This window comes from Thalassophryne amazonica, chromosome 17 (assembly GCF_902500255.1).
Source record: "Thalassophryne amazonica chromosome 17, fThaAma1.1, whole genome shotgun sequence".
Classification (NCBI taxonomy): Eukaryota; Metazoa; Chordata; class Actinopteri; order Batrachoidiformes; family Batrachoididae; genus Thalassophryne; species Thalassophryne amazonica.
Window position 1 is genome coordinate 29,303,008 of NC_047119.1, and position 14,177 is coordinate 29,317,184.

At 42.2% G+C, this 14,177-nt stretch overlaps 1 protein-coding gene across 4 annotated transcripts in view; it reads left to right on the forward strand.

Annotated features, from left to right (window-relative positions):
- The window catches only part of unc5c (unc-5 netrin receptor C), a 299,504-nt gene that overhangs the window by 192,451 nt on the left and 92,876 nt on the right, over window positions 1-14,177 (forward strand). For all 4 annotated transcript variants that reach the window (XM_034191664.1, XM_034191665.1, XM_034191666.1 and 1 more), the window contains exons 3-4: window positions 529-672; window positions 6,955-7,058. In XM_034191664.1, the coding sequence (XP_034047555.1) occupies window positions 529-672; window positions 6,955-7,058 (248 nt within the window). The remainder of the gene's footprint in view (window positions 1-528; window positions 673-6,954; window positions 7,059-14,177) is intronic.

Genomic DNA, 14,177 nt, shown 5'->3' on the forward strand with positions numbered 1-14,177 from the left:
TTAAGAAACCTATTCAGATTAAGTCACGTTAAGAATGTCAGGAATGTGCCAAGAATGAAATATAATATGGCATTCGTAACCCATCCTGCCTATGTGTAAATGCAGCATAAGATCACACTCACTCACAGTGAAATTGATATTTTAATTATATGTGTGTGCTTTGAAACCGTTTCAAAGTATAACTACTGTGAAATGGGGAGGTGATAGTCTAGTGGTAAAGCATTGGGCTTGAGACCAGAGGATTCTTGGTTCAAATCCCAGCCTGACCAGAAAATCACTAAGGGTCTTTGGGTAAGGTCCTTAATCCCCTAATTGCTCCTGGTGTGTGGTGAGTACCTTGTATGGCAGCACCCTCACATTGGTGGTGAATGTGAGGCATTATTGTAAAGCACTTTGAGCATCTTATGCAGATGGAAAAGCACTATATAAATGCAGTCCATTTACCATTTACTACTTTACACAGGTGGGTGATGCAGAAGTCCAACATGTTGATCTCCTTTTTTTGGTCCTTTCTCTGCTTCCCATCAGGCCTGGTGGTGAGGGAGGCAAGCATAGAGATCACTCGTCAGCAGGTGGAGGAGCTCTTTGGGCCGGAGGACTTCTGGTGCCAGTGTGTGGCGTGGAGCTCCGCGGGGACCACCAAGAGTCGAAAAGCCTATGTCCGCATCGCCTGTGAGTATCCCTCGTGCTATCATCCCATTTTCCCATCTTTGCCTTTTGAATTATGTTGCGTTCCTCACGGTCAACATGCAGACAGCATGACTTGTTGGCAAGAAAGCATGTCAGACGTTCCTGGATATAGCAGATGCAACACAAGGGTTTTTTTTTTGCATTCACTGAAAGAATCGGTTTTCACATGTCGTGCAGCATAAATGTGGCGAATTGAAGTCTAAACAATCAGGAGGTTACCAAACATGTTTTTTTTTTTTCCCCAGTGTTCTGTTTTTTTCCTGTGGGTGGTCCTCATTTGTTCTCAGCCTCTAGGTTTATCCTCCTACTGAAAAAGCACACGCAGATGTTTCAAAGTAATGAGAAACATTCTGTTTCCTCTAAAGTTTGCAGCCAGTTTTAACCGTCTCCAAACTTACCACGCCAATCAAATGTGAAAGTAAAGAAACCCCAGGGGATGCAGCAAAGAAGGCGGAGTTGGGAAAGATTAGCTGTGACATCAAGACAAATGCTGCTGCTGGAACACAACGTTATGTAACACACTTGCTTACACATTGTCACATTTTTTTTTTTCCCTGAAGGGACGTCTTTTGTAGTATCAAGTAGATCACCACACTCACGAATGATGTCAAAGTCTTTTCAAGTTGTGGTGTCTGATTCGTCTCGCACAACTTTGTTGTGTTGGCTTTGTTGTGTAGCAAACAGATTAAAAGAAAACGAAGAAAAAAAAAGACGACACCCACTTGTAGTGTGTATTGCATCAAATGTAGACTGTTTGGATCACTGCTGGATGCAGAGCTTTGTGTTGGTCTGGTGTCGCAGACTGAACGGTCCACCCCTAAAAATTGATCCACCATGCCTCCACTGCGCATGCATAATTTAATGCGAGTCTCTTCACCCAAAGTGATCAAATGGGTTAATGGGATTATTAACCATCAGATGACAACATAAAACCTCTTAAATCATTCTAAATCAGTTTTAAGCAGAGAGAAAGGTGAGATTGAAATTGTTTGGACACATGCAGAGGAGGGGCCCAGGGTATATTGAGAGAAAGATGCTGAGGATGGAGCCACCAGGCAGGAGGAGAAGAAGGAGGCCAAAGAGGAGGTTTATGGATGTGTTGATGGAGGACATGCAGGTGGTTGGGGTGACACAGGAAGGTGCAGAGGACAAGGCGAAATGGACGCGGTTGACCCGCTGTGGAAGACCTACAGTGTCTGCTGTTGTATTTTGCACACGGTGTGTGTTCCCAGCCAAGGGATTATTACATCATCACACCACCTGCTAAACCGACGTGTTACATCGTTAGATCACATTCATGAGCAACCATGATCTTCACATGCCGCTTTATCTCGGTTGTAGACCGCGACCTACCGAGATGCACATCCCTGAAAGTGAGAACGGCGCTTCACAATACAGTCACTTTCTCAGCATCCAAATATTTATAGACCTGGGTGTATTTTCTCTCTGTATTCAGTTCATCCTGCCTCCACTACCTTCTCATCTCATTAATGCTTCTATTATAATAGCCTGGTGAATCAGAATCGTGTCTTTCAGGCTCCTACTGAGCCCACTCCTGCTGCTCCACCTCCTATAATCACCCATGATGAGCAGCCTGCCAGCGCTAACCTATTCCTCAAATCACAACGGAGCCCTCTTCCCCTCCCATTAGCTTCTACTGAATGGATTTGTTCCTCCACTGGGCTCGCTTTCCTCAGACATCCTTCTTGTCAGAGCCAGACTCTATCCTGTTAGACTAATGGAAGCCAAGCTTGTTTTCCTCTCCCATCATGTAAACGTGCAGTTTAATCACACAGAGTCACGAGCAGGAACTTAATTTTTGATGACAAAATGGCTCATGTGACTAAGAATGTAAATACGTGTTATGTCTTCGAGGTAGTTCATGGACTCTTTTATTTGGCCTCCATTCTTAGGTTTGTAATCATTTACATCACGAAGGCAGTAAAGTAACGCGCAGTGAATCAAATTTAAAAAAAGAATTAAATGAACTGAAGACTGGCACAGGTAATGTTCACTGCAAAAACCAGGCATTGATTGTGTTGTTTGTAGCTGTGTTATGCTCCATTCAAACATAAGTCAATCTTTTGCTTTACAATGTAGCAACTTTGCTAATTCAGGAATATCTCTGTGGAAAGCTTCCATTGTTATCCAAGATCTTGGTTTGTAGTAGCTTGTAACACAAACCGAAGAGGAAAGTGTGTGTTTTAAATGCTTTGGGGACAGCTAACCTAAAGGTTAGCTTCCATAATTGCTAATCTGCTAACTGAAAAGTTAGCACATAGCTGGTAAACTACTAAAGCTAACCACCAGTTTTCATTATATGAATTTACAATTTGTTCTTTTTTTCTGTCAAACACTGAAAACCAGTCCCAAAGAGCTGAAATTTGAATATGTTGTAGCATAAACACGGAGGTTTGCTAAAAATGTTCAGAGTGCCAATAGCAGATGATAACTAAGATGTATATAAATAATGAAATGAACAAATGAAATTTAATAGTAGCTTACATTCAACATTACCTTTGAACCTTTACATCATTAAATAATGACGTAATAGGTCTCAGCCCATTCAACCCTATTCCGGTCTGTTAGGGACCCATAATGCAATGTGCGTTTGGATTAGTTCTGGCTGTGTTAGCTGGAATTTAACTTAACGTTGTTTTTAAGAGAAAATTTAAGTGTTGAAAGGCCAGTCAATTTTCAATTCAATTTTCAATTTATTTTCATTTATATAGCGCCAAATCACAACAGAGTTGCCTCAAGGCGCTTCACACAAGTAGGGTCTAACCTTACTAACCCCCAGAGCAACAGTGGTAAGGATAAACTCCCTCTGAGGAAGAAACCTCAAGCAGACCAAACTCAAAGGGGTGACCCTCTGCTTGGGTCATGCTACATACATAAATTACAGAACAATTTACAGAAACAATTCACAAACGAATATACAGGAAATGCTGTTGGTGCACAGGACAGGAGGGTCGCCAGCACAAATACAACTCCCATCTCTGGATGGAGCTGCACCTTAAACAGAGAGAAAAAACAGAATCAGGCATCAGAAAGACAAGAAATACAGTATAATTTGTTAGCATTAAACAACAAGAAAAAAACAAGAAATACTAAGGTGATCGCCGGCCACTAGCCCTAAGCTTCACTAAAAGACCCAGAATTTAGGTAGAGGTGAGGCTGCGGCCCACTCAGTTTCTTAATAAAATTAATTAAAAGAGTAAAAAGTGTAAAACAAAACTATACCAGTATGCTAGCCATACCAGAGGGAAAATAAGTGTGTCTTAAGTCTGGACTTGAAAATCCCCACAGAATCTGACTGTTTTATTGATGCATGGAGATCATTCCACAGAATGCTTCCATTCCACCAGTACTTGAAAAATGACAATAAAAAGTCACTAACAGATTTTTGGATGGCAACAAACTTTATGAACGAGCTTTAATTTAACTCCTTATAACTCGTTACCATATTTAACCATATTTGTCTTTTCCATTCTTATTACACACAGCAAAAATTCCAAACACCTGCATCACTTCGGAAAGCATTAAGAGACCGATTTCCATGCATCTGTTCACATTTAACTAAATGCAGGCTGAGACAGGAACTATTCCCCACGCGCAAGGAATTTTGGGTACCTGAAAGACTCCATGGGTGTTGGCTTGACTGAGGAGTGGCCTGCAATGGACTGGCATCCCATCCATGGGGAGTTGTAGACTCTCATTTGCTTCAAGTTAACAATTGATGGCACTTACCACTGTCGTGCTAACCAAGGTTGATGCTAACTGTTAACATTAGCTACAGTTAGTGATTACTGTAATGCAGCTTGTTGATAGTCACATCCACCATAACGATGTCTAGTATAAGTAGATGCAGAAGTAGAGACCTCGAGGACCATTGGTGTTGGTGCTTATCCCTGAATTCCGTAGCGTGGAGAAACCTGTCCGAGAAACCAAGGCAGGTTGATTCTCTAGCCAAGCTGGTACCCATTTACAACTGGGTGGACTGCATGGGTCCCAGTCCACCCTGGGACCAAGCAGAGAAACCAGAATCAACCCCAGGTCTATATATTGATAGCCCTATTACTATCCACTGTGCTACCTGCTCTGTAAGTAGCAGTAGCTCCAATAGCTGAGATCTGGTTATTTGGAAGTAATATTGCCCGTTTTACACTAGTCTACAGCAGATAGATGGTTTTGCTGTTGTTGTTGTGGATGTGCTGTAGGTCTGCCTGGATAGTCACCAGGTGGGGTGGTTCTGTTGTTTAGGGTACTAGCAGTAATACTCCAAAAGCACAACATATGTGTATTATACACAATAAAATATATCCTATGGTTAGATGATTACTTACTTAAAAAAAAAAGAAAAACAATATTGATTTCACCTTTAGTGTCTAACCTGAACCTTGAGACACTGTCATAGAGGTAACCAGCAGAAAATGGACGTCACGGCCCATTAATGGCCACCAGACGTCACGCTGAGAGTGCACAGTCGGGTGTGCTGCTTCCTCCACAGCGCGCACTTCAATTCTCTGCGCTCCAACTTCATACGCAGAAATCAAATTTAATGTATTGGACTTCACTGCACATATATCATAAAGTTTGTCACAGTGTCGTACGTGATTCTCCTCCTAATCTGTCACACTCACACTTTATTTTATTTTGTCATTTTGAGACACTATGAACATTGATCTATTTCTATGTTGTGTTTCTGACAGTGCTGCAGATCCCAAACACCAATTCTGGTTTTCATTGCTCAATTTTTTTCCATCTAATTCTTTAGTTTAAAAAAAATGTCTTTGGATATAAAAAAAATAAGTATGTTCCAAAATGCCCCTCCAGTTATTCCTTCTATTAATTAAAACTACATGATTTGAACATGTTCACCCAAAATACTTGATTCTGTATCGTAGAAGCTACATGTTAGACTTTTGTTCACCTAACATAAAAACCAACAACACCCATGTTGGGTTTTTTTTTTGTGTGTGTGTATGTGTGTAAGGTTTCGTTCAAGTCAGAGTAAAAAACACTGTTTTGACCTTTAACCCAATGACCTCCAACCAGATAATTCACTTTTTGTAGATATGACCTGGGCAATTCCAGAACACACCTACATATGTGTGACACCCCCTATATGATGCACACTGCGTCTATTCCAGTCTGTGCAGCTCATGATGATAGATGTGTAATGGACTTCGGGTTCCAGTGTAGCCTGACACCTTCAGTAATCCTGCCCTGTCGTCTCCTCTCTCATAGCCCTGCGCTTCGTCTTCAGAGTCACACACCACAAAAATACTGGCTTATTATTGGCAGACGTGTGATCCCATTCTGCCAATCGTTCTTAATGTTCTTCAGCCAGTTTACTGTATTTGCATGCTGAAGGAATGATGGAAAGAACATGTAATTCTCATGATTTATACAATTTAAATGTAATTCATCAAAACAGGCAATTATTACTGATGAGTTAAATAGCATCTGTTACTGTGTGTGCGCACATGTGTGTCTGTGTGTGTGTCCCTCTCCTGTCCAAACAACACCTCAGAATTGAGCCATACTTGGCACACATATACTTTGACATACGGGGAGTGACATGGGCTGTTGAGCAGTTTAATAGTAGTAGTAGTAGTCATAATAGCAGCTGTCTCTCCTTGAGGCAGCTTTAGTTGTGCAATAACAGTTCTCTGGAATCCTGGATAGGTGGTAGGTGATAGCTTTGTTGGTGAAGATGAAGTTTTCATTTCGGTGTCTGAATCAAAATCCACCCTGGGGCGGGTAATCAGCTCGATCATTAATAATACACAGTAGACATGTCACATTTACACCACTGGTACCTGCTGGGGAGTAGATGAGTTGATTATATTTTAAGGTTGTTTGTCTCATAAATTTGTACATCTAGGATGAATTGACTTTTTCTTCTCTCTGTGAACACTATAATGTAATAACAGTACATTGTAGTCAATTACTCTATCACTGGGTTTGCAAAATATTTGAAAGTAAATGGAAATTAAAAAAAAACAAACTGCTGCATTTTCAGATCTGAAATTTTGGGTTCTAACAAACACAGATTAGGAGCAGTGACCCTCCTATTTTGGGCCATGTTAGTGTCTTTTAGCATGCACAATGACCATAACATCAAATAAAGGCACGCTCATCCAGTTTCTTGTGAAGCCTTATTTCTAATCGCAAGGTCCTGTGGCCACTAAGGTCACTGTTGCTTGTAAAAATGACCTCGCAGCTTGTGACAAATGTGTTTTCATTTGTTTGTTGCAGACCTAAAGAAGACTTTTGACCAGGAGCCCCTCGGGAAAGAAGTGTCCCTGGAACAGGAGGTGTTGCTCCAGTGTCGGCCCCCTGAAGGAATCCCATCTGCTGAGGTAAGCTTCAGGAATCGTGTCATTAAGGCAGGATTCCTGCACAACTGCTTGTTAGAAGGGATAGATTTATTTTTTTCCTTAAAGGTTAGTTTTAACATGAATTTTTGTGGTTTTTGCCACAGACATGCAGGAAGTCACACAGCTAAATGAAGTGGCTGCTCCGAAGAGAGGAATTTTAAAGAGATGGTTTCAGCTAAAATGTCGCCATGATTTTTGATGTGATTTTCTTAAAATATGCTGTATAACCAGCAACTACACAATTCTTTCCTGTGTTTCATGAAGAACAAGTTTGACTTTTTTTGTTTTTGTCATGCCTGTAATTGGGAGTCTCCATCTACTAAATATAACATCTCAAAGGTTTGAAATGGTATAATGCAGGATAAATGCAGCACAGATGCATCCATTTGATCCACTGCTCATGTTATATTTAACAAGGGTGTAAATCACAAGTTACCTCACGATACGTATTGTATCAATTCTTGGGTCAACAATATATTATTTGCAGATATCACAAAGTCAGGTCCCTGTGAATCATATATGGCATTGTTCTTTTCTCTCTTTTTCTGCATTCATATAATACTTTTATCATTAAAGAGCTTTACAATGATGCCTCACATTCACACATACCCTCTGCTAACTCTTAAGTCAGTTACCTTTTTTTTCAATAGAATTTAACAATATAAAATGTTCTAAACCCTAAAAGTATATGTGTGCTCTTGTTGGAGCTCATAATTCAATAATCAAATCAACTCATTGGGCAAAAGTAACAATTATCACCTGGAGGTGGAGTGGTTGGTGGAGCAGGAGGTCAAGACAGAATGAATGCATTAATTAGATTATCGAAATTATTGTTCATGCAGGGGTGGTGGCCAAGTGGTTAATGCACTTGGTTTCAGTGCAGAAGGTTCCCGGTTCAAATCCCACCCCTGCCACATTTCTCCATGTAATGTGGAGTTGCGTCAGGAAGGGCATCCGCCGTAAAACTTGTGCCAATTCAACATGGAGATCCACCTTGGATTTGCTGTGGCGACCCTGAGTGCAAAACAAGGGAGCAGCTGAAGGGTCTTACTATTGTTCATGTCTTTTTATTTCTTAATATTCCTTATTCATTTAATACTTTTTATATTAAGAATAAACTATGTGTTGACTGGAAACTGCGGTTTAATTCAATTTGTTTATTTATATACATCTTCATCATGCTCTGATCTTGGCATGCTCAACCTTTTTGGGAACCTCCATGTTTATCCTTCAACATAGCCTATTAAAATTTCAGTACTTTAGGTTTGTTTTTCAGCTGTTTAGAGCCAATGCACCCTCCCCCAACACACACACACACACCCAAATAAAAGCTAAATTAATATAATAACAGTTAGTGGTTAGCGTAAGCTTTAGCTACATGTTTTAATGGTTTTGTTTACAGTTAGCTCGTTGCCACGAACAGCGGGAGAAGAAGAAAACTAGAAGGGTGGAAATGAGAGTGGGGACTTTGAATGTTAGTAGTATGACTGGTAAAGGGAGAGAGCTGGCTGATATGATGGAGAGGAGAAAGGTAGACATATTGTGTGTGCAAGAGACCAAGTGGAAGGGAAGTAAGAGCAGGAGCATCGACGGTGGGTACAAGTTGTTGTACCATGGTGAGGACAGGAAGAGAAACGGTGTTGGGGTCATTTTAAAGGAAGAGTATGGTAAAAGTGTGTTGGAGGTTAAGCGAGTGTCTGACAGGGTGATGAGTGTGAAGTTGGAAATTGAAGGGGTGATGATGAATATCATCAGTGCATATGCCCCACAGGTAGGTTGTGAGATGAAGGAGAAAGAAGATATCTGGAGTGTGTTAGATGAGGTGGTGGAGAGTGTGCCCAAGCATGAAAGACTGGTGATAGGAGCAGACTTCAATGGGCATGTTGGTGAAGGGAACAGAGGTGATAAGGAAGTAATGGGTAGATATGGTATCAAGGATAGGAATGGGGAAGGACAGATGGTAGTTGATTTTGCAAAAAGGATGGAAATGACTGTGGTGAATACCTACTTTAAGAAAAGGGAGGAGCACAGGGTAACATATAAGAGTGGAGGAAGGTGCACACAGGTGGACTACATTCTTTATAGGAGATGCAAGCTAAAAGAAATCACAGACTGTAAGGTGGTAGCAGGAGAGAGTGTCGTTAGACAGCACAGGATGGTTGTTTGTAGGATGACTTTAGAGGTAAAGAAGAAGAAGAGAGTGAGAGCTCAACAAAGGATCAGATGGTGGAAGCTGAAGGAGGAAGACTGTTGTGTGAAATTTAGCGAGCAGGTGAGAGAAGCACTGGTTGGAGGGGAAGCAATTTTGGACAACTGGAAAAGTACTGCAGATGTGGTGAGGGAGATAGCTAGGACAGTACTGGGTATGACATCTGGACAGTGGAAGGAAGACAAGGAGACTTGGTGGTGGAATGAAGAGGTCCAGGAAAGCATAAGGAGAAAGAGGTTGGCGAAAAGGTTTTGGGATAGTCGGAGAGATGAAGAAAGTAGACAGGAGTACAAGGAGATGCGGCGTAAGGCGAAAAGAGAAGTGGCAAAAGCAAAGGAAAAGGCATATTGCGAGCTGTACAAGAAGTTGAATAGTAAGGAAGGAGAAAAGGACTTGTACCGATTGGCCAGACAAAGGGACAGAGCTGGAAAGGATGTGCAGCAGGTTAGGGTGGTAAAAGATGCACATGGTAATGTGCTGACAAGTGAGGAGTGTGTGCTGAGAAGGTGGAGGGAATGTTTTGCAGAGTTGATGAATAAAGAAAATGAGCGAGAGAAAAGGCTGGATGATGTGGTGAGAGTAAATCAGGAAGTACAAGAGATTAGCAAGGAAGAAGTGAGGGCTGCTATGAAGAGGATGAAGAGTGGAAAGGCAGTCGGTCCAGATGACATTCCAGTGGAGGCATGGAAATGTCTAGGAGAGATGGCAGTAGAGTTTCTAACCAGATTGTTTAATAAAATCTTGGAAAGTGAGAGCATGCCTGAGGAGTGGAGACGAAGTGTGCTGGTTCCTATTTTCAAGAACAAGGGTGATGTGCAGAGCTGCAGTAACTACAGAGGCATAAAGCTGATCAGCCACAGCATGAAGTTATGGGAAAGAGTAGTAGAAGCTAGGCTTAGAAAACAGGTGAAGATCTGTGAGCAGCAATATGGTTTCATGCCAAGAAAGAGCACTACAGATGCAATGTTTGCTCTGAGAATACTGTTGGAAAAGTACAGAGAAGGACAGAAAGAGTTACATTGTGTGTTTGTGGACTTAGAAAAAGCTTATGATAGGGTGCCAAGAGAAGAGTTGTGGTATTGTATGAGGAAGTCTGGAGTGGCAGAGAAGTATGTTAGGGTAGTGCAGGACATGTACAAGAATAGTGTGACAGCGGTGAGATGCGCAGTCGGAATGACAGACTCATTCAAGGTGGAGGTGGGATTACACCAAGGATCAGCTCTGAGTCCTTTCTTGTTTGCAGTGGTGATGGACAGGTTGACGGATGAGATCAGACAGGAGTCCCCATGGACTATGATGTTTGCAGATGACATTGTGATGTGTAGTGAGAGTAGAGAGCAAGTTGAGTCTAGTCTGGAGAAGTGGAGATATGCTTTGGAGAGAAGGGGAATGAAAGTCAGTAGAAGCAAGACTGAGTACATGTGTGTGAATGAGAGGGAGCCCAGTGGAATAGTGCAGTAACAAGGAGTAGAAGTGGTGAAAGTAAATGAGTTTAAATATTTGGGGTCAACTGTTCAAAGTAATGGAGAGTGTAGTAGAGAGGTGAAGAAGAGAGTGCAGGCAGGGTGGAGTGGGTGGAGAAAGGTGGCAGGAGTGATTTGTGATCGAAGAATATCAGCAAGAGTGAAGGGGAAAGTTTACAAGACAGTAGTGAGACCAGCTATGTTGTACGGTTTAGAGACAGTGGCACTAACAAAAAGACAGGAGGCAGAGCTGGAGGTGGCAGAGCTGAAGATGTTGAGATTCTCTTTGGGAGTGACAAGAATGGACAAGCTTAGGAATGAACATATCAGAGGGACAGCTCAGGTGGGACGGTTTGGAGACAAAGTCAGAGAGGCGAGATTGAGATGGTTTGGACATGTGCAGAGGAGGGACCCAGTGTATATAGGGAGAAGGATGCTGAGGATGGAGCCACCAGGCAGGAGGAGAAGAGGGAGACCAAAGAGGAGGTTCATGGATGTGCTGAGAGAGGACATGCAGGTGGTTGGTGTGACAGAGGAAGATACAGAGGACAGGGTGAGATGGAAACGATTGATCTGCTGTGGCGACCCCTAACGGGAACAGCCGAAAGACAAAGAAGAAGAAGTTTACAGTTAGCTTATTAGCTGCTAGTGAAGCTAACTTTTAGATTAGCTGTGCTTACCACTGCAATAAAAGGTGTTTTTGCTGCCACCTGAACATTGGGTCAGTACTACATTTTGGTCAGGAAGGAAGAAAATGTACTTCTCCGAAAACCAGGAATGTAATAAGCCTTGTTGTTGTGCTGCTAGCCAGAGCCGCTAAGTCCTCTGTGCTCCACTTTGTCGTGAGCCGACCACTTTCATGGCTGCACGTGAGAAGATTCAGCTGACATTGTGGAAACACAGCGTATAGAATAAGTGGTTTGGTGTGTTTGCTGGATTCTTTTGTTGGTTACTTGGGAGTGTTGTGACTCAGCTCTATAAAGGCTTGAGAGTGACCTGGAAAAGTCGAGTTAAGTGTGTGAAGCCACAGTGCTTCTCTCCGTCCTCAGAGTGCTGACAGACTGGACAAAGACATTTTTGGACTGACGCTGTAGATTCCTCTTATAAAATCCAGGATTGGGTCTGCAGGCGAATAGTTTTGGATGTTCTTGTGCTTGTTGGAACTCTGTCGTTCAATCGTGATTGATCGAGTTAATACCTTGCTGGGGACCGAATGTGGCATCTTGATATTTTAGCACACAGTAAATGGAATAAAGACCAGATAGTTTAAAAACAGTTTCCTGTTCTGACTGTAGTGAGAACAATGATTTAACTGCTTACTTTTCCTTCTTTGACTTTTGGTTATGCTTTTTTTTCCGTGCTGTTAGAGGCACATTTTCAGCTTCTTTAATTACTAACATTCACTTCATGTGTGCAGAAAACACAGCAGATGCATCCCACAAGCTAGTTTTGTTTTTTCTGAAGCGGCCTCAGTGGGAATAAGGACAAAACAGAATTCTGGTTTTTGATCTGTGTTTGTCAGGCCTGTTCTCACACAAGCCCGCCGGAGAAAAAGACTGGAAAAGCAGATGGCCTTAAGTTTGTGGTTGCATATGAATGTACAGCAGAAGGAAAAATTTGCCACTCTAAGACAAAAAAAGGGGGGAGATTAGAGTGGAAGGCAGACAAAGAAGAACTATTAAGGTTCGTAACGGTCGGATCCAGAAGGTTGTTGGTTCCTTTAGATACTTTTTCTCAGAGGGGCAGCAGACATCAGGTTGTCACCGTGTCATAATAAGGACATTCTTACAGCTTGTTGGATAATTCATGTGGATGGTATTTGATGGCCAGCGTGCACTGTGGCGCGGGTCTTAGGCTTTTCTTACAAGAGAAGGACAATCAGGACGTGCAGCACTGTGTTGTATCTTCATGCACCGTATGCTCACATGTACATTTCTGTGTCTGAAGAAACCTGGTACCAAAGATGTCACTGGTTATCATTCAAGTCCCACAACAGTATAGTAAAAACAGGAAGCACCAGGACCCTAAAGGCTAGAGTAAGGGTCTCAGAAGAAACTAGAGTGTAACTCAGTAGAGAGCATTCCTACACCATAGCACAATGGGCTGTTAATCTCAACCTGTGCTTCAAATACTCAACTACTCAGGATTTTTTAACTGAGGTGTGCACAATTTCAACATTTTGGCCATGTGGCGTGTTTGTCCATATCAGTGCACATTACATAACGGCTGAGTGGATCCTTCTCATTTGATTGGTGCTTTGTATATCACATGACATGGATTAATTCATCCCATTTGTGTTGCATTGCATTAAGAGTGTGGCTTGGTTCCATTTAGAGTGCATATTTGGTTCCATACATTTGGTACCGTTGCACTTTGCAGGTGCGTATGCACGCTTGCACATGTGATCGCACACGCGATCGCGTGAACGAGTACGTGCGCGCCCACCCATGCTCGTGCACGAGTGCCCACACATGTGCGTAGACAGTCTTTTTTTTTGGTAGTACACGCACGCACAAGTGCCGACCAGGTTGCATGTGTGTGTGCGCGCGCTCGGGGGACAACGACTCTCCCGAGACATCATTTGATTGAGCTAGTTGACACCGCTAATTTTTGTAAGATACACACACACACACACACACACACACACACACACACACAAAACAAATCCACTGTGCTGTCTGTTAGCAGGAAGAGAGAAAGAAAAGCTGGACTCATTTCTGATGTGATTTTTTTTTTTCGCTGCACTGAGGACATACACAGTTGACCGAGCCAGTTGCGTGTGTGCGTGCGTGTGGGGGGACAACGACATGATGATTTGATTGAGCTAACTGATGCTGCATAAACACACACACAAAATCCACTCGGCTGTAAGCCGTCTGGATGCATGAAGACCTGTTCACATGAAATGCTGACGGGATTTTTGGCTGGACTGAGGAACTACACAAAGTCTTTTTTTCTTTTTTTATGGAAGTCCGAAGTCTGTGCACAGCATCACTGGACTACATGTTACAGTGGAACACTAAAATGTAAGTCCCTTTTCTGTTGTTTATAAATTAATAAAATATCAAATGACAAGGATCTGTTTTAGCCATTATATAAAACCACTAATGAATGTTTTTACATTCTTTCAATGGAACGAATATTTAATACACACAAATGGATTTTCTCATAGTGCCAGTAAAATCATATAAATCTCAAAGAACGAATCAAAGAGTTGGATCTATGCCAAAACTATGCACAAACCTTCTACCAAGTCGGATCAAGTCCGGTCTGGGAGCAAGAACTGATGCTATGTGTTCACAATTCACAATCCAACAGAATGGCTGGATGGCAACCACCTGTGCAGATAGTGGTTGCTCTATCCCCACCTCTCAATGGTAACCAACTATCTGCTGCACCCATGTGGAGTGTGGGCATCCCCTTGGACTT